A 24,984-nucleotide genomic window follows, 5' to 3' on the forward strand; every position below is an offset into this window, starting at 1 on the left:
GGTCCAACCAAAAATCTGTCTTCTTTGTCAGTATGTTGCACTGCCTTGCTGGTGGAGGAACACGAGCTTAGCTTTAGGATGGTGTTGCCAGATTGCCCAGAGAGGGACAAAGAACCTCTGACAGTGTGGACGACACAGCTAATAGCCCTGAACAGATGACTCACCTTGCTGAAGAGGGGCCTTCCAGTGCAGCTTTCTGTCTTAAAGGAATATTTGTGGTTGAACACCCTAGGTTTCTTTCCTTGTCACCAGTCTCTGAAGGTTGGCGAGACGCTTCCCAAGCCTCTGAACTATCTAAAGTCTATTAGTGCCCACCTACCCCACATCTATACCAGGGGGTCGGCAAATATTTTCTGTAAAGGGCCAGATTGTGAATATTTTTGGCTTTGTAGGCCATATGGTTTCTGCTGTAATTATTCAACTCTGCCATTATAGCATGAAAGCAGCCATAGACAATAGTAAATGAATGAGCATGGCTGAGTCCCAACAAAATGTATTTATGGACACTGAAATTTGAATTTCATATGATTTTCACAAGTCATGAAATATCATTCTTTTCATTTTTTTCCCAATAATTTAAAAATGTAAAAACCATTCTTAGCTCATGAGCCAAACAAAATGAGGTGATGGTTGGAACTGACCCATAGACCACAGTTTACTGATGCCTGATGCAAAGATGTTGGAGATCAGACCAAACCCCTCGTGGTACGATAGGAAAGTGAGCTCGAGAGAGGACACCAGACACCTTAGGCCCTATGGCTGGTTAGGGGATTAGCTTGGGTTAGGATCTGACTCCCTTACATGTCATTGTAGGAGCAGCACAATGCTGACCAGCTGTTGGAAAAGAATGGGAGTAAAAGTGCTCAATTAAGTAGTTAACACAGGCATTCCTTCTAATGTCAATTATAATTTTCAAAGGATTAGAATCAAAAGCCATTTCAAATAATTATGATATCCTAAAGAGATGTTTAACACTATAACTACATTGGATATACTTTCATGTCACTGTGAAGATTTAGCAAATGCTTTCAGGATCATGAAGAGGCTCTGGGCTATCATTATGACTATTAATTATCACGTGTGGCTGGAAACAAAAGAACTGATTTTACGTGCTTCCTGGTTACTTAACCTCTCTGAGGCTCATTTCTCAGGTCTTCGAAATGCAGATCTAATAGCACCTACAGCATAGAAGTGCTGTAAGATTTAAAAGAATACATTTAAGCACCTAGAAGTACGTCTGGCACATAGTAAGTGCTTGGTGAACGTTAGCTATTATCACCATCATCGTTATCATGGGCTCGAAAGAAGTTAGGTGTTGCTGGAACTGCTTCAAAACCAGGCAGTGGGCCAGGCAAGACGCCTGAGAGAACACGAGGCAGGTGGACAGCAAGGCTGCTGTTGGAGGATGAAAAGCGTTATCTTCAAAGCCAGATTTCCTTTTTCTCTGGAATTCTTTCAAGGGGGTCACGTATAAGCTGTTCAGCCCTCAGCATCCTGCTTGCGTGGACACCACTCCCGTCAGAACGAAGAGGGAGCATCCAGCATTGTTAAAGGAAAGGGGCCGGGAAGAAGGTTTATTAAACAAACCTGGGACACTGGAAAGAACACTGCCTCCATCTCATCCCCTTGAGATCTAGAAGAGGTAATGCTGGAATAAATCAAAGAACCTGTACTTTATACTCAGAAGGGCACAAGTTGAACATGCCAAGTTTCCCCCACTTGTCAGATAGATTCTTCGATGACAGCTCCAGAGAGAGGATGGTTACAGGGAAGTGCAGTTTGAAAAGCCTGGTTACATTAGAATGCTGGAAAAAGTGGGGATAATCAACCTGAAAAATACTGGAAACTGAGAGGGTAAGTGGAGGATGTGTTCAGATCTCAGAGGGCTGTGGTGGGTAAGAGGTGGAAGATTTATTCGCTGAGGCTCTGGAAGGCAAGCCAGTACCCATGAATGAGTAGAAGTCATGGCAGGCAGATTTTGGCTAAAATATAATGACAACTGCCACGGTGCCTAAGATGTATCAAAGCCTTTACCGTGTAGTGGGTGCGGTGCTAAGGGCTTTATTTGTATTATCTCATTTAATATTCATAACAATCCTGTGAAGCAGGTACTTAACTATTACCATTCGCATTCTGCAAATGAGAAAACTGAGGCTTAACTGAATGGAGTAACTGCTGCCTGGTATCACACGGTTAGTGACGGGCAGAGACCACAGTCCCAAGTAACAAGACTCTTGGCTTGTTTTCCAAGCACTGTACATGCCATCTCCTCGCTGCTAGTCCTGTCAATCTGCCTCCTCCATCTCCTGTCCTGCAATGAAGCACCTGGAATGGCCTGTATCTCAACTGTAGGAAGGAATCAGCCGGTCTCCAGGAGACCGGGATGTTTGCCTTCAGCATCTTTAATGTGACCTGCTGCTTGGAATGCGAACCACAGCTCTTTGTTTCTATTTCTCTGAGGCCTGTCTTGTCTCTCTCCCTGAGACTGCAGTTGTCCTTTGGTACCTGCCTTAAGGCCCCAGGAGGTGGGGCCACACTCCCCGCCGTATCCACAACACAGCACCTGGAGTGTGCGGATGGCTCAATTCACACCGAGGAATAAAGAAAGAAATAGCAAATGTCTTTGCTCACCCTTTTCATGATTCTCGTACATGCTCTCATCCTGTCACCTCCCAGCTTTTGTCCTCTGCACTAAAGAGGGCTTTTCATTGACTTTTTCCATGCAGTATATTCTGAATGAGGTCATAAATAAGTATTGTCAAGAAAACAGTTTTAGGGATGGCCACACAAGTTCTGTCCTGTCTTTGAACTGTAGGAGCTGGTTGCCCTTGGCCTTGGTCTCAATCTCTCCCAGCACTAGTTTATTGATCTGCAAGAGAAGGGCACTGGCTACACTGATGATCACTCAAACTATGTTCCCAGGTGGCAAGCATTTTAGAGGTTACCCTGTTGGGGCAGGGAGAAGGCAGAAGAAGGGGGTCCTAGATTCCTACGTTCCCTCTACCAGAGCAGCTCTGGTTTCTGTTTTACATGCTGGGGCTCTCTCCAAGATCCCATTTGAAAATAGAGCTTTTAACTAAAAAGTTTGGAAACTTCTGAGCCAGTTGATTTCTCTCTTAAGGGCTCTTCTAGCTTTGATCTGCAATTCTGTGATCACCTAGGTGTGTGCACATGAATATGGATATATGTGAATTCATGGAATATTCCTGAGCTGAGGACTCAGTCGCGTCCTCAAATCACCATGTGCCTGCATAAGGGTCTTCACATTTTCCTATTTTAGTTACTTTAACCAACCAAAACTTAAATGTGTCCTCATCCTACATAATCCCTGGTAACATGCAGGCTTATCGGATTCCTGCAAAGTCAATAAGATGTTATAGCTGTGTTTAAATCAGCTGAAACACCATCTGTATTGGAAAAAAACCACTAGTGTTAACTTATCCAAGTGCATTTGAAACCAGGGAGGCAGGGAGCTGTACACTTGGATATGTGCCAACACACAATCACACCTATTTCCCCCAGTGGTGTCCATTGTTACCAAAGCATTGTCAAAGCCAGCCAGGGTCTCACAGACCAACTTCTCTCAGTCCAGGGCTTTAGGATAAAATGCTGGTACTTTGTGGCAGAAGACCAGGGGCCCGCAGACTGGGCTGTTGATGCATAGGCGAAGAAGAACATAATCTGGCCTGGTATTGGTTAGTCACCCAGCGCTTCCCTTCATGTTCACTGTGTTCTAACTGGCTGCAGTCAGAGGCGACACCCGGCCAGGGCCACTTCAGAATAAGAGCCAAAGGTCAATTCAAAATTCAGCCTACTATGGGGCCTGGAGTTCTTGACTGACTTGAAACCAACCACATCTTCCTTTTACATTGATCCAAACCATCCTGTCCAGGGAGGATCAAGCAAAGACTGCAGAAAGCCCACTTTTTGATGAAATGCCAGCTTAAGGGTTCACAGGGTCTCAATACAGTAGGTATCTATTGAATGCTTGGTGAAAAACGAATGAAAGTCCAAGCATAGGACACATCTGAAATCTGGGAATGGGGAAAGGGATATTCTAGTTATTCTTTCACGCTCTCATTCATCTGTGAGTACTTAATAATGAGTAGCACGTATTAGACAAAGGGATGAAACAGAGAATCACAGGTGTGATCCCTGCTTTCAAGTTACTTAAGGTTTAGTGACAAAGGCCAATATTACCCAAGTAATTGTAGAGCAGCTAATGAAAAAACCTGACCTTGGAGCTCAGGGAAGGCCAGAAGCAATGAAGCCTGAAAGAGGACGTTTGGTCGGGTGGAAAGTGAGGGGAATAACCCTCTGAGCAGAAAACACGTATGCTCTGAGGTTCAGACTCAGAGGACAAAGGGCAGGGAACCAGAGGAAGCACATGTTATACATCAGCCTGGATGCAAAGCTCAGCTCTTTTACCTCCTAGCTGTGTGGCCACGGGCAAGCTCCTTAACGTTCTGGGCCTCTGTATCCTTCACAGCAAAATAAGGATTATTTTATCTCTATCCTAGGACTGTGGTGAGGATTAACTATAGTAACATATGTTAAATTCTTAGAGTGATGCCTGGCCCATAGCACATACTCACCTAGAGCCCCACAGCTCCTGGGGCTCCATGTTCCTTCCTTCCATATTATCTGCTTTTCTGTTTTAAAAAGAGGGACGAGTAAGAAGTAAAGACTGAACCCTTCTATTTACACATTACCCCAACCTCCGGCCACGGTTGGTGCTGAGGCATCTGTCCCTTCTGCTTCTAAGCTGGTGGTAGCAAGGGGTTCCACACTCTGAAAGAGCAACTGCAGGCATTGTCTTGCATATCTGGAATATCTGTTAACTCAGCATGGAAAGGACTATTCCAAATCAGCGAAGGTATGCACAGTTTGCAAGAGCAAAGGCTATACATACTGAGTGCTTGAGATTAATGGAGCAGCATCTCCCTTATGAAGAAGGGAGCCAATGTGGCTTAGGAATTTTGTTTTGATATTCCTGGACTGCAGAGAGAGGCAGGAAAACTAGAACCATAAATTACAGATCTGCAAAAGTCCTATTGACAATTTATGCCTTTTAAAAACATCGTACCAAATCTTCAACAAATTGAGACTCTCATATATATATATATATCTTTTTTTGCAAATGATAATGAGTCAGTGACAGAGTTGGGATGAGACCCCAGGCTTCTGCAGCACTCGTTGTTCTAAAACTTGACATAAAATAGCTCATTTTATCTTTACCTTGTGAAGTCTGTATTCATATTCCCACCTACAGATAAGGAAACTGAGGTACAGAGAGGTGAAGCGACTTGCTCAAAGTCACAGCCAGTAAGAGGGTGAGTCAAAATTCAAATCCAGGCAGTTTCAGGAGAAAAGGAGTCTATTTCTCAGTTCTGCTCAATCAGAATACCAGGCCTCAGAGTTGCAAATGTTTCCCCGATTTGGGCAATGTGGCCTGGTGGGGAACAAACCTAATCTTTAGAATTAGAGAGATCTGAGTTCAAATTCTAGCTTCAGCTCCCTGACCTTGGAAGAGCTCCTTCAGCAACTTGACCCTCTTTGTTTCTCACTCATGAAGTGGGAATATAATCTCACCTTTCTTGGAGGGACACAGAAACACTCAGATCCACTCGGGGTGGATTATTCTAGACCATGGGGTATGAGTGTGAAGGGCAACAGACTAGGCCTTGCCTGATGGAAAGCTTGGACCACCTAGCAAGTAAGGATCCTTCGGGATCTGGGATTTGGCTTTCCACCCACCTACTTACTCTTCGCCTCCAGAGGCATCTGCAATGTCAGGCCTGAGGATCGTAAAGTAGCCCATGTGTTCTCAGTGTTACAAGAGAGAGGTGAGAGCAGCTGGAGGGAGGAAAGGGTGTATGGAAGAGACAAAAGGAAGCTGCAGGAGGGTCCCATCAGTGAAGAGAGACTCTGACAGGGGCTCAGGGAGGCAGGAGGGAGCACTTCTGAGCCTCTTTCTCGGTCCCATGTTTCTGCTTGTTTCTTTCTCTTACACACACACACACACACACACACACACACACACACACACACACAGAGGCACACTGTGGAAACTGAGAGGCAGCAGTGAGGGGAATGAAGCATAAAGAACAGAGCAAACAACTGCTCTAAATCCCAGGCCCAGCTTTGATGTTTAACTTCTCAGTGACCTCAAGCAGGTCACTTCCCCTCTCTGGGCTTTATGTGCCTGTTTGTAAAATGAGGTACTGGGTGAGATGAGCTCCTGAGGACCCTTCAGTGCTAGCTCGGCTTCTTCAAACCAGGGCAAAGATACGTTCTTCCCAGGACCCCTGGCCACATGGATTCACTGTCATCCTTCCTAGACACCCTGCAGCCTCCAGAGGCCTCTCTAGCCTCTGACTACCATGCTCCGGCAGCTCAGGTGCCATTTATGGGGGATTGCATTCCTATCACACATTGTGATTTTCTCTAGCATTTTTTTTTTAAATAGGCTCCAAGCCCGGTGTGGAGCCCAGCGTGGGGCTTGAACCCACAATCCCAAGATCAAGACCTGAGCTGAAATCAAGAGTCAGACACTCAACCAACTGAGCCACCCAGGCGCCCCCTGTCTCATTCTTTAGAACTTCAGTTACATGTTCCAGTCTAACTGGAAGACAAGGCCTCGTTGCTTGCAGGACAAAAGTCAAGCTGTGTGATTCTTCTCATATGAGAAACTTCTCATAGAAGCCCAGTGCAGTGCTAGGCTGGAGGACATGCTTGGTCCACCCTTCATGGTCGACTGATTTTCTGTTAGAAGCATGTACTGTGAAAGGAAACTGAGGGAATGGAGGGGCGCCCAGGCTGTAGGAGCAAACACCAAGGAGAGCAAGCAGGGTAGGCGTTTCCAAGCACATGTTCCAAGTTGCTTTGTGGAAGGGCAGCAGCCATGTTCTGAAAGGCTTCCGAGAGAGCAGGTGGTGCCACAAGTGCAGAGAGGGTAGCACAGGGCAGACTGGGCCCCCTTCAAGCAAGACTAGAAACCTCAGAGCCCTTCAGGGAGAGAAAGGGCTACCTCAGGGTGTGAGTTCCCATCACTGGGTATCATTCAAGTAGGAACCAGATGGATAGGCTTCTTTTAGGGATGGTGTAGAGGAGATTCTGGCTCTTTATGGGAAGTGGTTAAAAGCCCTCCTAGGCCCATCTTTCTCTACTTGTGTGCATATTCATGACCATGTTCATATTCCCACTACCTCTGCTACTCTCAGCATTTTGAATTCAAGGATTTTGCTTGTAAGTGCATGGGATGTGTGGGTACACACATGGTTTACTTCCTGAGCAGTCATTTCCCTCATTCATTCATTTAGTGACTTTTTAAAGAACACTTGTTACATGCAATTTTCTCTGCCAGGCCCTGGGAATTCATCAGTGAATAAGGCAGGCCTGTTTCTTCCTCTAGGAGCTTAAAGACAAATAGGGAGGAAGACATTATATAACTGTGAGTCAGTTGTGGATGAGATTTAGTTAGGGAGAGGGTTGAGGGACCTTAAAGATGGTATCATGTCCCCAGATATTAATTATCTTTTTCTTTTTCCCACTAATGATGATGACGATAGTACGATGATCGTTATGGTGGCAATTACTAACACTAATTGAGTGCCTATTTGGGCCAAATATTTACTATACACACTTTATACACATATTGTCTTGCTTAAGAGTCATAATACCAATGAGGAGGTAGATAATATCACATCATTCCCTCTTCTACAAATAAGGCAACGAAAGTTCAGAACACATAGGTAACTTGACTAATGTCACACAGCTAATAGATATAAAGCCAGAATTTAAACCCAGGTCTGTTTGACCTTAAACTACCCTTCCCAACCACCATACCATCTGCCTAACCAGAGGCTGTGGAGACCAGGTGTGGCATGGAGACAGTGGGAAGAGAGGAGCAGAAGACAGTGGGCAAGGGCGGCCGTACAGAAGGTGGAGCCCGATTTCTCAGAGGAGAGAAGGAGACTAAAGAACAGTTTCTTCTCAAGACTGATAGAGCAGAGGGCAGCAGCACAGAGCTGGGGGCTTTGATTTATGCCCGCTGTACCAAATTTTCCAACTCTAACTTTATGGGAGTTAATATGCAACTACATGGTGGGACTGGCTGACTGTTCTGATCCCCAAACATCCCAGTGAGACCTGGGGTGACCTGAGCTCACTGTCTCTCCCTCAGCTTCCTTATACACTAGAAATTATAATTATAATGAAATTCCATCAGTGTATAATTAAAAAGGTATCCAATAAGAGTTTAAGAGCCTAAGTTTGAGTTCCAGGCCTACTGTAGACAAACTCAAGCCCTTGTGCCAAGGACCACTCCCCCGGCCCCCCAATCCCTCTCTCTCCTTCCTCCGACTTCCCCACACTCAGTGGTCAAGGCATAGTCCTAGGCAGGTGCACTTTGGAGTTCTATAGTTCTGGAGAGGAAGCCCAGCTCCATCACTTTATAATCTTGGTGACTTTGGAAAATTCACTAATCCTTCTGAACCTGTTTCTTCATCTGAAAAGTGGGGATAATATTATCAAGGACTATGGTTTAATAGACAGCATTTAACTATTTTGCCTACTGCCTGGAATGTAGCAATGATTCAGTGAATTATAGTAGTTACTGCCATTGTAATTATTGTCATTGTTATTCACGAGGGGTTTAAGGAATTCTTGGTCAGTGGCTCCCAGAGGTTTGGCATCAGGTTAGGCTGATTGCCCTATTCTTATGCCCAGATTACTAGGTTTTTGTCAGATTCTCAAGAGCCCTACTACATTGACTAGGTGCCTGCTTTCCTCCTCTGCAGCTCAAATAATGGCTCTGAGCCTCAGTTCCCACAACTGTAAAATGGGGGTGATGAACTCTACCTTGCTTACTTCACTGGAGTATTGTGACATTCAAAAGCCAGTGGTGTGATTCATAAGAAAATGTCACATAAACTACAACAGTTGTGAAAATGGGAGGACTGCTGTTACTTTTACTGTTATTAATCCCTGAGGAGGCACCAAATGGTCCATACTGAAAGAGAATCAACACCTTCAAGTGTTTCTCAAACTGGGGTCTGTTGGATCCTTTGTAAATTCTCAGAGGTCTGCTAGGTCTCTATAAGCATTTTAAAATGTGCTTTTTTATGAAAGACTATGGACTCTGAGAAACAAACTGAGGGCTTCAGAGGGGAGTGGGGTGGGGGAATGGGATAGGTTGGTGATGGGTAGTAAGGAGGGCACGTATTGCATGGTGCGCTGGGTGTTATATGCAACTAATGAATCATCGAACTTTATATCAGAAACCAGGGATGTACTGTGTGGTGACTAACATAATATAATAAAAAAACATAAAAAAAATAAAATGTGCTTTTTTTGTTTCAATGAAACGCTTAATCATCAATATTAATAATCTGGTCATTTGTCCTGTGATGTGAGTACTCATTTTTACAATTCTAGTGACACTGAAGCATTTAACTATTAGCTTAGTGTTTCCCAAAAGTAACTCTGCACATGCATTGTAGGGGTCCACAGGCCCTCTGTTTTGAGAAATACTAGTTTGGTCTAAGATTTGCTGCTTATTTGTCACAAAGATAAGAGCTATAACTCTGGAGGGCCCTGACTGGTAGATGTCTGCTTTGATCACAAAGTCAGAGTAGGGAATGAACATGAAGTCAGTACTGGGGTTTGGAGGAGGATGGATAGCCAGCTTGGATCGTCTGGCCCTCTGGTGGGTTCCAGGGCCTCGGTGCTTCTTTAAGAAATAATGGTATAGGGGCACCTGGGTGGCTCAGTCAGTTGAGCATCCTATTCTTGATTTGGGCTCGGGTCATGGTCTTGGGGTCATGAGATCAAGACCCGTGTTGGGCTCTGTGCTGGGCGTGGAGCCTGCTTGGGATTCTCTCTCACCCTCTGACTGCCCTCCCCGTCCCCCACCACCGTTCACACTCTGTCTTTAAAGATAAGAGAAAAAGAAAGAATGGTATAACTCTCCAATTTCTGCAAGGTTCAAGTATACTTTATGGACATACCAGTGCTACAGAAATATAAATATACATCTATCCTATTGTATATAGAATATGAATACGTAAATAAGCATATATATGTATGTGTGTGTGTATATATATGCATATACACACACAATATGTGATGTACAGATAGGCAGATTTAGTATATGTAGTAAGAATCCCCCACCTATGCTGAACAGTGTTTAACTTTCCCAAACGTGGTGACATTCAGCAACATCTTTCATCTTCCCGGTGATGCTGTAAGTATGCAGATCAGGCACTGTCATTCCCAGTTGTTTGGATAAGGAAACTGAGGGCTGGAGTGTTGCCCAAGATCACAGAGCTGGCTAAGGGTGGTATCTGGACAAAGAGGGGGCTGGGAGGGCGGGGAGGGTTCATGGTTGCTTTTACTCCCTGTCCATAAAGCTCTCCTCTCTGACCCACAGTCTCCTTCCCTCCTCTCTTCCAGCAACCCCCCAAAGCTGGCTCTTTGAATCCCTCCAAAGCAATCTTTTAGAAAAATGCTGTTGGCTACTCCGAAGCTTGTGCATTGCATTTCTCTTGTGCAGAAAGAACTGTGTGTAGCTCCCTCCTTTTGTTAAACCTTTCAAAAGCTTCCTTGGTTTCTAACTCTATAATTACACCCTAATCACAAACACTCTGAAGGAGGGGGTCAGTTCCATGCAGGAGCAGGCTAATTATGTGGCGGAATTTCTAAAAATTATCATCTTATAAATTGCGTTATTTCTCTGAAGGGGGAAGAAAAACACACCACATACTCGCCTATGTTTCGAACTGAATTAATTAGTAATTTGAAGCCTAATTATCAACTAATCTATTGGAACATGCAAGTCTTTTGTATTTGGATGGTATATGCAATTTGCATCCTATTAGCTGGCAGTTGTAAGGATTTGAGAGCTCATTAGGTCAGAAGAAGAAGAATGCAGATCAGAAGGATACAGAAGCCCAAGGGGCTGACTCAGTGATGCTGTGACCAAGGGGTCACTTGGCAACAGATGGAGGCTGGCAATTTAATTATCTGGGGTCTTTTGGTGACTCCAAGGCCACTGATACGTAATTTCTATCTTACCCTAGAGAGGTGATTATGCATGCCCCCACAGATGTTCTGTGTATTCTCAAGCAGCAGGGTGCTCGCAGTCTGTACAGAGAGGCAGGCTAGAACAGTACATACGGCATTGGATGCTGCCTACTAACCTTGGTGCTAGGCCTAGCTCTATCTCTGACTTGCTGTGTGCCCCCGGCCACTTCACCTTGCTGGTTTTGCTTCTCTACAAGCAAAGGAGACTTAGGTGACATTGATTTCCGAAGTCCCTTCTAGCACTAAGGAGCTGGGATTCGAGGGATGTCGAGTTTGCTTCATTACAAGACGCAAAAATTCTATCTTTCCATTTTTTTTTTTTTTTTTAGGGTGAGGCTCTTGTTCCCTAAAAGTCTCTGGAGAGCTACCTGCCATTTAAAAGGCAAATATCTTTGAGAAATGTGACATATTTAGATATTAACATATGGGGCTAAATTAACCTATTTCAATGAGCCTTTCTCATTTCTGGTCCTGAGCCTGAAATATTGGGACAGCCAAGACAAGGAAGCTTTGAAGGGAAAGAAGGTTCAGGCAGGGACCGGTTTAAGAAGGGGGATTGGATCAGAAAGAGTAATAGAACTGAAGGATTAGGCAGGATGTTTTGGTCCCATTTTTTGATCTTGCAATTTTGACCTTATATACAGCCAGACCCTGTGCCTTTGTCCTATTAATGACCTTTGTTCCAAAAATAAGTAGAAGATAGCAATCTTTAGTTCCGTTAATTATTAATGCTACTCAGAGAAATTATCAACACCAAATAACATGCCTAAAACTAACATGATACACTTTTTTATAAATAAAAATTTAAAAATCACATCTTCATGGAAACAGAAAATTGCAAAGACAGGATAATAGGCAAACTTTGTATAAAAGCTACCATTGGGGAAAACCGATAACTGCCCAAGCTGTAACATTGGCAAAATGTGTTATTGCTTAAAATATTTTAATCAATATAAAAACTTATTATTTGGAAAGTAATTTTGGAGTTCCTTAAGAAGTTAAACACAGGGTTAGCATATAAACCAGCAATTCCACTCCTAGGTATATACTCAAGAGTAAAATTTGTACCTGAATGTTCCTGGCAGCTTTATTTGTAATAGTTAAAAAGTGAAAACCACCCAAATGTTCATCAACCAATGAATGGATAAACAAAATGCAGTATAGCCATATAATAGAATATTACTTGGCAATGAAAAGGAGCGAAGTACCATACATGCTACAATATGGATGAACTTTGAAAACATGATGCTACAAGAAAGAAGCCAGTCACAAAGAATCACATATTGTATGATTTTGCTTATATGCAATGTCCAGAATATGCAAATACTTAAAAAGGAGATTGCTAGGTGCCTAGGGTTGGGGGTCTGGGATTTGGAGAGCAATGGGGAGTGAGTGCTGATGGATATGGGATTTCTTTTTTGGGATGATGAAAAAATTTTAAAGTTAGATTGTGGTAATGGTTTCATTATTGTGTGACTATACTAAAAAGCAATGAATTGTATACTTTATATATTTGAACAGTATGGTATATGAACTACATCACCATGAAGCTCTTTAAAAAATGTAAACAATGGGACTAAAGGCAAAATAAAATTACATTTGGCTTTGGATAAAATTCTAGAAGACCTAAACTCCACGATAAAAAAAGGCAGATGGTCAAAACATGATCCAGGGAATACAGAACTGCCAGAAATAATGACCACAAAAGAAAACTCATAATGGCACATGTTATTAGGTAAAATTTAATATGAATAAAAATTATTAATGACTCAAATCTTCACAACACTGAAAATAATAGTTCCCAATACATTAAAATGAAACATTTTTTTTTAAAGACGACAGGCTTAATCTATACCACATAGAAAAGTGAATAAAAACCAAACTGACATAAAATTGTTCATGTTGGAAAACTGCTTCTGGTTAAAGATCTGTCAACACTAGTATCATTGTGATTTTTGTACTTATAAACAGTAAAACTATCACTGATGTCAAAATAGAGGGTCAGAACAGTGGGGTGGAAACACCTTGTATCTATTCGAAGGAGGGCCGGTTTTGTCCTTATTGTCCAGGGGCAGAGCTGACTCAATCTGCCCTTGTGATGACCCTCTCTTCAAAGGAAGATGAGAGGTTTACCAACAGTGTGCCGTGGTTTGACAAGTGGGGTTGTGGAGGGGACAAGGCAAGTTAGCATTGTAGCTCTCAACTGCTCCTCCCACCCATGCAGTTCCCATTAGCTGGGGACCCCAGAAGCAAGGTAGAGCCCATATGTGCAAAGACGCATAAGCTGAATGCCAGCCATGCACTGTACTCACCAGATTTGCAAGGATGTAGTGGTAGCCGATGCCGTTCTTCTCCAGCTTTATGATCTACAAAACACAATGGGAAGGGATTCATCAATCGGATTTGCAATTAAAGCTACAACAGCAATAATAATAGCTACTAACACTGAGTGCTTACAATGTGCCCTGTCCTATCCTAAGTATTCAAACTACAATATTATAACCATTCAGTGATGGTGGCATTATGGATACCCTCATTTTACAGATGAGGAATTGAGGTATGGAGAGATTAACTACGCTCCCTAAGGTTATCCAGCTATTAAGTGGCAGATGCAAGACTTGAAATCAGTTTTGTCTGATACTAGGGGTAGAAGAGTATTATCATAACCTCCCAAATTCAGATGAAATGCTCTTTCACTTCTTCTTCCATAAAGCCTTTCCCTGGATAGATTCTTTCCTGGTGTGAATCTTAAGTTGTGTTGAATTCCCTGACATTGTCATGACAATATCTGCTGTTTGGATGGATGGATAGGTGTGGGTGGATGGTCAGATGGGTAGGTTCTTGGCCTTTAATTCCTTGCATGAACCATATTCAGATCCAGTTCCTTCTTTCCCTGAATGTTGTGCCTTCTTCCCGAAACTAGTTGGATACCCAGGAATTAACTGACCATGCAACCTGGAGCTTGGAAGGGAATGTCAGGATCAGATGGTCCAACCTTCCATTGTACAGATGGGAAGTTCAGGCCTAGAGATGGAAAATGATTTGCCCAGATCCTGCAGCAGTGCCAAGACAGGAACCCGACTGTTGTGAGTCTTTATGTGTAACACCAAATTATGGTTAATAATTAAGAGCCAGGGTCCCCCCAAACCCCTCCATCCTCATTGTGCAGACTTTTGTAATCATTGTGGGCAGGAAAAATATTTGTGGAATGAATTGTCCAGAGGTTTGCTCAGGCAGCCAGCCACACCACCCAAGAAACAGCTAAGAGCATGGGCGTTGGGTTACCCCTAGCTCAGCCTGCAAGTTAACTTGATCTATTTCTTTATTTTTTAATCATGAAATTGGGGTTAGTACATTCTGCTCAGTGCCTCTCCTGCACTCTTACAAGAAGGCATAAAACATGAGAAGCACTTGGGCTTCTTGTCTAACTGAATAAATTTTCAAGGTTATTAAAATCCACATTCAGACATCTACTTAATTGGATGTATGTGCAGAGCGGCTCACATATTTTTTTTATGTAGGGAATAATTAAATGCAAGCACACACAATGAATGCTCTGAAACAGTGGTTAGACTGTGAAATTCCAGGCCACGGAGCTCAAATACTATTGGGATGATAGTTTTATTAATAATTCTCCATTACTTTTCCATCTTCTTGTCAAACGGTTTGCTGCCCTTTCAATAATAAGATACCTTTACCCAAACCTATTCAGCTTCTAATAAGCACAAAACAGCAAATAAGAGATCTTTCAAAACCTACCACATTTAGGCAATGGATAAGAACAGTCTCTGCAAGATGAAATTACAGATTGAAACATAAGAAACATTGATGACTTTTGGTTGATAAAAATTAGCAATTTCATACGGTTCAGTATAATGCCAACCTTCCCACCCATTTTTTTCACCTACCAAACCATTGTTCTTTCTTCCCTCTTTTCACAAACATTTGTTTAGTGCTTACTTTCTACTGAGCACCGTGCTGTGGCTATAGTGGGAAGTGAGACATGCATGGTCCTTGCCTCCTTGGAGGTCCCACTTTCTGGGATGAGACCCACACTAAACAGATGAAGAGGTGAATGCCCCAGGGTTACAAACTGAGAGAGGTGTTGTAAAGGCATTGTACGATTTCACGTGGAGCCCATAGCCTGGCTCACCCTATTCCTTCAAAGCTCATTTCCACTGGACTGCTTTAATTCATAATCTTTGTGTCTGGAATGTCCTTTTCCATTCTCTCTGATTATGTATAACCTTTTATGGCTGAGCTCAAATCCCAACTACTCTGTAAAACCTTCTCTGATTAGTTAATGCAACAGATATTTATTGAACAGAGACGATATGCTGAGTGCTATGCTGTGTGCTGGGGGAAAACCTGTGACCATGTGAGGCAAGGTCCTCATGCCCTCCCTAAGCTGAACTGGCATTTTACTTGAGAGACAGATGGTAAATATATAAACAGATAAGTGAACAAGATTTCAGCAAGTGAGAAGCACTATGAAGACAGTAAAGCAGAGTGATGTGATGGATGGCCTAATCCTGGTCTTTCTCATCTCTAACTCATTCTGAACTTAATGACTGTACTATATAATTTGGTGTCTAATACATTGACAAAGCATTATATTCTAATAACCCTATTCCTTGCTCACAAACCTTTACTGACTCTCCACTCCCTATTGGAATAAACCCCAAAGTCTTCAGAATGGTTTCCAAGAGTAGTCTTAATTATGTGACTGTCACTGTCTCCCGGTAGACATGTAGCATCCTCCACCTACCTTGCTAAGCCAACCTATGAACCCCAGCCCTCACATGTCCTCTGGGCCTCCCTACATGCCCTTCTTTCCAGCTTAATGGCTCTTATCCAGCCAGTGACTACCTGTAAATATTCAGAACTATTTGGGATCTTTCCTAGAGCCTTCATTGATTCCCTATTCTTTCCAGGCACTCAAAAAATATTTATTGAATACCTACAGGGTACCAAGCACTGTTCAAGGCACTGTGGATATCACAAAGAAGAAAATAAAGCAAAAATCCTTGCCTTCATAATGCCAGTATTCTAGTTGGGGGGCTGGACACAGAGACAGGCAATACCCTACCTGGAATTAAGAATTACCATTTCCCTCCTTAGGTTAGGCAGGACGTTTGTATTAGACTGAAAAGATCTCAATTCAAGGGTTTGATTGTTTAGAATGATGTCAAGATGTCAGACTGTAAGCCATTAGATGTAAATTTGAGACTCATCACTGTTACCAACTAGTTGTCTGAACCAAAGGCAAATCAATCAACGTGACCGTCAGTTGCCCCATCTGTAAAATGTGAATGCAGGTGGTAAATCAAGTGATGTGTAAGATCCACGCAGCTCTTTGGTCTTGCTTTTCAGAATAGAAGAATCCAACAGTTAAAAGAGTTAATATACTACAATCTAAAATGCCCATACACACAGGTCACTTCCTTACAAATCATAAGTTTGTCTTTTGACAGAGGCGGTGGCTAGAGACAGCAGAGGCTGAAAAGTTACATTCTTAGGGAGGTTGGGCCCCGCAGCCAGACTAAGATGAGTTTGACTTCCTGCTTTTCTTACATGTTAGCTGTGAAATCCCAGGCAAGTACAGTTCCTTGTTTCTTCATTTATAAATTAGGGGAAATGACAGAAGTGGTTTTATAGCGTTGATGTGAAGATGAGGCAGCGTGATGCCTGGGAACGACTTGGCATGGTGTCTGGTACATGGCAAGCACTCAGAAAATGGTAGCACTGGCTACTGTCTTTACTACAGAACAACAAAGGACAAGTCACCAGTCTATTAAGAATACCTAATTATCATTCAGTACTGTTTCCAACTGCTATCTCATCCAATCTTTTTCTCAGCTTTGTAGAACAGGGGCCATCATTCCTATTTTACAGATGAGGACACTTATGCACAAAATGACTCAAGAAGATAGTACTAGGTGGTGCTATAAATAGCAAACTAGGCAAGGCAAGGGCTTACATATATCACTTGCTGTGGGGCAGGCTCTGTTCTGAGTGCTTTACATGAATAGATTCTTTTAACTCTCATAGGAGTCCTCTGAAGAAAGCCATAATTATTATTATGCCCATTTCACAGATCAGGAATCTGAGACATAGAAAGACTAAAAACCTGGCCCAAGATCACAGAGGTAGTAGAGCTGAGGTTTAACTCACAGACAGCAGGGTCTCTGTTCTTAACCATGACCCTATCCTGCCATGTTTAACTATCATTCAGATCTTTTGAGTCCGGCCCAGAGAATCCCCATCTCATGGAAACAATTTTTGCTGGTTTCTCTTTCCAAGAGGGGAGGCCAGATCCATACTTTGGGGGGTAGAACACATATTAATGCCTTAAGCAATCCCTGATTTTCAAAATCTCCCCTTTCTGTTTCTGAGGGCTCCGAGTAGTTGCTGAGCTGGTGGCGAGATTCCTGGTGGGGGTCCCAGGGTCTCGAAAGGCCATCAACAAGCTTTGTCATATTGTCAAGTACCTAAAACTACCATCTGTAATTATATAGCACTGTTAAAGAACGATTGCCAAATCTTTCTTGCTAGTTCACATGGATATGTTTATCAAAAAGGCAACACAAAGGCCTGCTACTTGTGAAGTGGGTACATGTTATCATTCTGAGAACGGGAAGAACCATGGCTTAGAGACCTCTAGCTAAAAACTGTTGAGGTTACAGTGCCCTTTCACAGAATGTACAATCACTGGATTTCTCAGACACATGAGTGTATTCAAGGAAACAGTAGAGAGGTGCTTGCTGCTTCCCTACACTCTTAAAACGGGGCAGTGGGCCGGATGGAGGAGATGCCAATTGCTAGACCAGTGAGTGACAGAACCCAGAGCTGAACCCAGGAATCTAGCTCTACAGTCTATGTTCCCCATGTGATAGTATTTCACAAACTCTAAAATGCAATGCAATCTGCTTTTTTCACCATAAAGGGAAACACTGGAGGTAAGTTTTTGGTCAACTGATCTGAGAACCATTTGAAGCCCTAAGTCCAGTCTCCCATTGCTTGTGCTATTTTATAAAAATTCAGAATTAAAATGTATAAATTAAGAAGGTGGGGAAGAAGTCACCTTGTCATCTAGTCGAGATCTCTCTTTGTAACATCTAAGGCAAAAGGCCATTCGGCTCCCTCTTGAACCACTGCCCTCACTCATTCTGAGCCTTTGCTACATGCATTACCTGGCCCAAGATGGCATTGAGGCGTTCTGATTCACAGTCCACCACCACTAGCCGCTCCTTTTTCTTTTCCAGGTCCTGAAAGAGCATCCGGTATCCCTCCTCTGTGGTGGTCAAAATGTTGACTGCTGTCACCTGCCAGTTCTTCTCAGCAGCTGTGTCCAGGACTTTCTGCAGGACGGACAGACCTGGAAATTGGGTAAGATGGAGAAGTGGCAATCAGGATACGCAGGTACCACCCTGCCCCCACTCGGCATCCACCTCCCTTGTCTTCCCCTACCACTCCTCCACCATGCTCAGCTCAACTTTCTCCCACCGTGCAAGATAGAGCTCGCTGAAGGCAGGCAGTGGGTCTCTTTTGTGCTTCTACTTCCAGAACTTAGCAGGAAGTAGTGTTCGTGATTAAAAATATAACCAAAGGCTCAAATCCTGATGCTACAACATATTGGTTAAGTGACCTTATACATACTACTTAGTTTCTTCAAACTTGAGTTTCTTTATTGGTAAAACGGTGGTGTTAATAATGCCTACCTCATAGGGTCATCATGAGGATTAAATAAGAATGCGTGGTAAGGGTTTTATAAATATTATTGGGCATTTAGTAGCTGCATATTAAATATGCCAACCTGACATCTAAATAGGCACCTAATAACTGTCAAATTCATGAATGTTCAGTACCCAATACTTTGCCTCTTACATAGTAGGTATTCAATCAATGTATATTGAATTAAATTATTCTCTTCTGATTTATAGTTAAGTAATAGAGGAGCCCATTACTCAACGCAGCTTTGTTTCACCTTTGAGACATGAATGGTATCTCAGTTTCCTACTGCTGTGGTAACAAATCACCACAAACTCATTGGTCTAAAACAACACATTTATCATCTTATATTGCCACAGGTCAGTTTGATCTCCTTGAGCTAAAATCAGTGTGTTGGTGGGGCTGTGTTGCTCTCTAGAAGTTCTAGGGGAGAAGATTTTCTTGCCTTTCCAACTTCTACAGGCTCCTTGCATTCCTTGGTTTATGGCCCCTTCCGAATTCAAAACCAGCGGTGACTGGTCAAGTCTTTCACATATCACCCTCTGACGCTGGCTCTTCTGCCTCCACCTTTGAGAACCCCTGTGATTACTTTGGGCCCAAATAAATAATCCAAAATAATCTCTCTAAAGTCAGTGGATTAGCAACGTATATTCCATGTGTAACCTTAATCCCTCTTGCCATTGAATTTAACACATTTATAGGTTCCAAAAATTCTCAGAACAGAGACATCTTTGGGGGGAAGATGGAGGTCATTTTTCTGCTTACTTCAGATGGTTGTTTCAGTCTTGCATTATTAATCAATCTTTTGTACATATATCATTTGTCTCCTTGTAACCCTACTATTCCCTCCCACAGTGGCCAACATGATGTCTGGCCTTAAGAATCATCTCTAGATTGATGCTTTTTATGCCTTTTTTTCCTTTTAAAAACATTTATTTAAATTCAATTAGCCAACATATAGTACATCATTAGTTTTTGATGTAGTGTTTAATGATTAATTAGTCACACATAACACCAGTGCTCATCACATCACATGCTCTTCTTAATGCCCATCACCACCTTCCTTTCCACAACCCTCCATTAGTTTCCCGGAGTCAAGAGTCTCTCATGGTTTGTTTCTCTCTCTGATTTCTTCTCATTCAATTTTCCCTCCCTTCCCCTATGATTCTCTGTGCTATTACTTATACTTCACATATGAGTGAAACCGTATGATAACTGTCTTTCTTTGATTGACTGATTTCACTTAGCATAATACCCTCCAGTTCCTTCCATGTTGATGTAAATGGTAGGTATTCATCCTTTCTAATGGCTGAGTAATATTCCATTGTGTATATGAACCCCATCTTCTTTATCCATTCATCTGCTGAAGGACATCTCGGCTCCTTCTACAGTTTGGCTATTGCGGACATTGCTGCTATGAATACTGGGGTGCAGGTGCCCCTTCTTTTCACTACATCTATATCTTTGAGGTAACTACCCAGTAGTGCAATTGCTGGGTCATAGGGTAGCTCAATTTTCAACTTTTTGAGGAACCTCCATACTGTTTCCCAGAGTGGCTGCACCAGCTTGCATTCCCACCTACAGTGTAAGAGGCTTCCCATTTCTCCAGATCCTCTTCAATACTTGTTGTTCCCTGTCTTGTTAATTTTAGCCATTCTGACTGATGTGAGGTGGTATCTTGTTGTGGTTTTGATTTGTATACCCCTGATGCCAAGTGATGTGGAGCATTTTTTCATGTGTCTGTTGGCCATTTATAGGTCTTCTTTGGAGAAGTATGCCTCCTTATCTTTGTTTCTTTTTCAGTGCAAGCTATTTGGTGTGCTTATGCCTCACACTGGCTGAAAGTTTACTATGTGTCTGGCACTATTCTACTAGCTTTCTTGTTTTCAATTTACTTAATTCTCTGAGGTACATATCATTATTATCCCCATTGAACCACAGATATGAAAATTGAGGCTCTGAAACATTTAGTCATTGGCCCAAGGTCAGATAACTAGCAAATGGCAGAGCTCTGAGCTCAGATTTCTGAGACAGACAGAGTCCTTTAAGAGCATGGGTATTTCTGCCAACCCCAAAGGTGTTTCTCTATAATCAAAGTTATATTTTTCTGGGTTCTGGGAAGTAGGTTTGCCACTTCCAGGGCTCAAACTTCAGTATGAGTTTGTAAAGCTGTCCTGAAAAAGCCCTTCTGCAGGTATAATCCTCACACTAGCTGCTGTTTGAGAAGGGAAATCCTCAAAATAAGGAGAGGGGAGGGAAAATTGAAAAAAGCAGAGGGTTTCTGGTCTCTCCTGCTGGCTCCTCCTCATTGAATAATGCCATTTGACACTGCCCCCCAAAATTGATCTCACAAGTATTCTAGGTCTTCCTGCAAGAATTAGGCCTTCCTGCCTCAGTTTCTAGACTGTGCATAATCCATTTATTTATTTACACTAATAATGACTAAGTTCTGATGACTATTTAGTATTCAAACAAAAGGTAGCAGAGTACAGTACAACCACCACAGGCATTAGAAAAAAGAGGATAGTTCCCATTTCAGGATTAGGGAATAGAGAAAGTGGTGTTTGAGCAGCTGCAAAAGGAAGGAACGATTCACATATGTAGATTTGGGAAAGCAAGTGCATTCCAGAAAAGAAGAACAGTGTGAGGAAAGATGCAGAGAAGAAAAAAGCAAAGGAAACATTTGGAAAATGTGATATAAAATTCAAAATGTCGTGGAAGCACAATTAGAAGGGCAGGAAGAGGTGATGATGATGGTGACGATGATGATACGGAGGACTCGGCGCACTTATGTCCCACGCGCTAGAAGGAACTTTCTAGTCACCTCATTCAATCTCACAGCAACTTTAGGAGGTAGAGATTAGGTTTATCTTATTATAGAGATGAGGGAATGAAGGCATATAAAATCTTAGCCCCAATGTAAACGGTCAAACTGAGGCAGAAAGAACGTGCCCAAAGACAAACAGCTGGAAAGGACAAGACATAGAATTTGGATCCAGGTCTGTCTGACTCTAGAATCTGTGCTCCTGACAACAACACCGTGAGCCATGAGCCATTCAAAGGAGGCCCTAGGGCTTTGAGTCTGGACTCAGGAGCCATGGAAGCTTGGTGAGCTGTAGAGTGACATAGTGCGTTAAGAGGATTACTCTCTCAAAGGATGTGTTTCCACACTGTGAGTTGGAGATTAGCCACCAAGAAATCAGACCATAGAAATAAAGCATTTCTGGATCATTCCCCCCATGCTTTTCAATGAGGCAGGGAGGCAGCATTCTCCTTCCTGCTGGCGATTTTCTCTCCATCTCTCAACAGTCTCCCTCCCCTAACCACATGGCTTACCCCGGTCGGCATCATAAATGTAGACAAATTTCTGCCACTTGTAATGGTCGATGATGCTGATAAGAGCATCCTGCAGCTCAGGGCGCAGCTGAAGGACAAACTGATTGGAGGTGTCAACAGGAAAGCTCGGTGTAATGAAGCAGACATGGAGGGCCCCACAGAAGGAGGTCAGCATGTTGACAGTTCTCCGTTCATAAAACCCAAAGATGGCGTAGACTCCTTTGGAGAACTGGGAACAGACTGGAGGAGGAGAAGAGAAGGATTAATAGAAGATGCTGCAAGGAAGCTGGCAGATGGCTCCAAAACTATTCCGTCCACTAGTTCATCCATCCCAACTTATCATCCTTCCATTCATCTATCATCTGGCCGTCTACTCATCCAACCAATCTCTCCATCCATCCTTCCAACTTACCAGTCTAATCCAACTGTCCATCCATTTTACCTATCTGTGTATCCCACCCAACCATCCGTTTGATATAATATTTAGGAGGTGCCAATTCTATGCCAGATGTTATCATGCTTACTAATTATAAATATACACAAACCATTTTCATATGTTCTCTTACTTTATCTGTGCAACAACCTTCTTAATATAGAAGAGGGACAAATGTGTCATTTTTCAAAGGGAGAAACTGAGGCTCAGAAAGTTAATGAACATGTCTAAGATGGCACAGCTAGGGCATATCTGAGTTAGGTAGACATCTTAACCCCAACCCAGTCATCTTTCCATGACACTGCCCATCACTTTAAGGCAAAGCATTAAAAGTTGTTACAGGAAGAAAGAGGTTTGCCATCTTGCTGCTGATACACAAAATAAGTGTTGTGTTTGGGTGATTGTAGCACAAATTCCTGCCTCCCTGAATTTGGCTAAATTAAGTGTTCTCTGAATTTTCTTCCAGTCTAGAGGTTCCATGATTATAGATAAACAGTCTGATTGACACATGGACAATGCTTATGGGTTGAGGGGTGCAAAATCCTGGAGAGATATGAGTTGGCATGGATTTAATCAGGGAATGCTTCCTGGAAGAGAAGGCTTCGGACCAAAAAAAAAAAAAGTGTTGATTTTCTCAGTCTACCCTTAGCTTTCAGTATACATTTCTCTGCCAATGTCCACTTTGTGTTTGCACATCCTGCTAGCTGATTTTTCAGGTCCCCCAGTGTATCAGACATAGTAATAGTTTAGCTGTATAAACATCCCCATGGGAGCCATTTTGTAAGATCCCATTGCAGTTACCAATTCTGGTTTATGGTTTATTACATGCTGGTTAGAATATAGTATTAAAAAACCAAAGTTATAGGGCCAAACCCCAGGTCAGTCAGCTACTAAACTCATTTTAATATGTGATACAGGAAGAGGGTTCATTGTCTTTGCCCCAGTGAAGTAGGTGACCAATCCTAAAGCCAACTCCAATGCCTGAAATTACCCTGCTCATATGGACGGTGAGATGAGTCATCCTCATAACAGTAACAGTATTTTCAGGTGCTTTGCAGTCCTTTCACATATGTTAGACTATTCAGTTCTCATCACAACCCTGTGACTTTGCTTTACTGTTTTTTTTTTAAGATGAATAAAGCTAGTAGATCCTCTTAGAGCCTCTGCTCTCTTTAGCACATCACCTGCTTCCATGTATGTGGGGGTCCCACATTTCCTTGTATGTGGGGGTCCCAAATTACCCTATATAAGCATCACCCAAATGTGTTCCATGAAACATTAGTCCTGCAAAATGCTCCTTAAAAAAGAAAAGACTTCTTTGGTCAAACAGATTTGGGAAATGTTGTATATCTTGTCGTCCGCATCTTGGAGGTTCATACTGCACACTAGTTACATAAAAGGTTGTGAGGAATCCTGTTCAACTTTAACCCAGATTTTGTCAAGTCTGTACATCCCCAGGATCCTTTGTTGGCAAATACTTTTAACATGTTATTGAAGATCCTCTGGGCCATGCTGCACTAAAGAATGCAACTAACCACCAGTACTCAGTTGTCTACTGTGAGTCTCAGTTCCCATTCAGTCCCTAGAGCTAATGGGCTTAAGGACTGCAACCGAACTGTGCAAGTCATCTGTCTGATTCCCACTGAAATCAGCATACTGTCTACAGGAAACCGGGCTGGTTCATTAACATTTGCTTGCATACCTGCAGTTACTAGACACTCATGACCTCTCTAGATGCCCAGTCCACTGACTGATGACTCTTTGAGACCAGAACCTCATGGAATGTCTGCACTTAATCCACTCCACAGTCCTCCCAGTAACTGATGGTGGTTCTCATGGACCCTAGGCTTGTGGCATATGGTTTTTAGCAGTGAAATCCCTTCTCCAGCCAGAAGCAAGAGGGATCTTTTTAATTAACAAAAGCAAAAACAAAACAAGACAAACAAAACACAATTTTCCTTCCTTGTGCAAAAGCTCTCAAAAGTTTTGAGGTTTTTCATTGCACATAGGAAGCACCTGACCATAACTCAGAGCTCGAATAACCAGCCCCTCAGGCCCCTCCCACTTTACACCCCTCTCCTTGCTCCCTGCTCTGGTCACATGGGCCTTGGTAGCTGTTCTTTGGGGGCTCTGAGCTCACTCTGCTCTGAGACTCTGAGGCAGCTCCCTTCCTCCTCCTATAGCTCTTCCCTCACCTGTTTGCAAAGATCACTCCTTTTTTTCTTTTCTTTTTTTTTTTAGTTTAAATTCAATTAGCCAACATATAGTACATCCTTAGTTTCAGATGTAGAGTTCACTAATTCATCAGTTGCAGATAACACCCAGTGCTCATCGCATCACTCCTTTTCTGCAGTTGTATCTCAGCTCAAATCCCACCCCCTAGAAGGGACTTCCTTCAT

At 42.7% G+C, this 24,984-nt stretch overlaps 1 protein-coding gene across 2 annotated transcripts in view; it reads right to left on the reverse strand.

Moving 5' to 3' along the window:
- GRIA1 (glutamate ionotropic receptor AMPA type subunit 1) overlaps positions 1–24,984 on the reverse strand; it is a 293,835-nt gene that overhangs the window by 117,907 nt on the left and 150,944 nt on the right. For both annotated transcript variants that reach the window (XM_045791959.2, XM_045791960.2), the window contains exons 3-5: positions 22,153–22,392; positions 18,279–18,463; positions 13,398–13,451 (exon numbers count right to left, since the gene is read on the reverse strand). In XM_045791959.2, coding sequence (XP_045647915.2) covers positions 13,398–13,451; positions 18,279–18,463; positions 22,153–22,392 — 479 coding nt within the window. The remainder of the gene's footprint in view (positions 1–13,397; positions 13,452–18,278; positions 18,464–22,152; positions 22,393–24,984) is intronic.

The sequence above is a fragment of the Ursus americanus genome, chromosome 15 (assembly GCF_024610735.1).
Source record: "Ursus americanus isolate L20-20 chromosome 15, mUrsAme1.1.p, whole genome shotgun sequence".
Taxonomy (NCBI): domain Eukaryota; kingdom Metazoa; phylum Chordata; class Mammalia; order Carnivora; family Ursidae; genus Ursus; species Ursus americanus.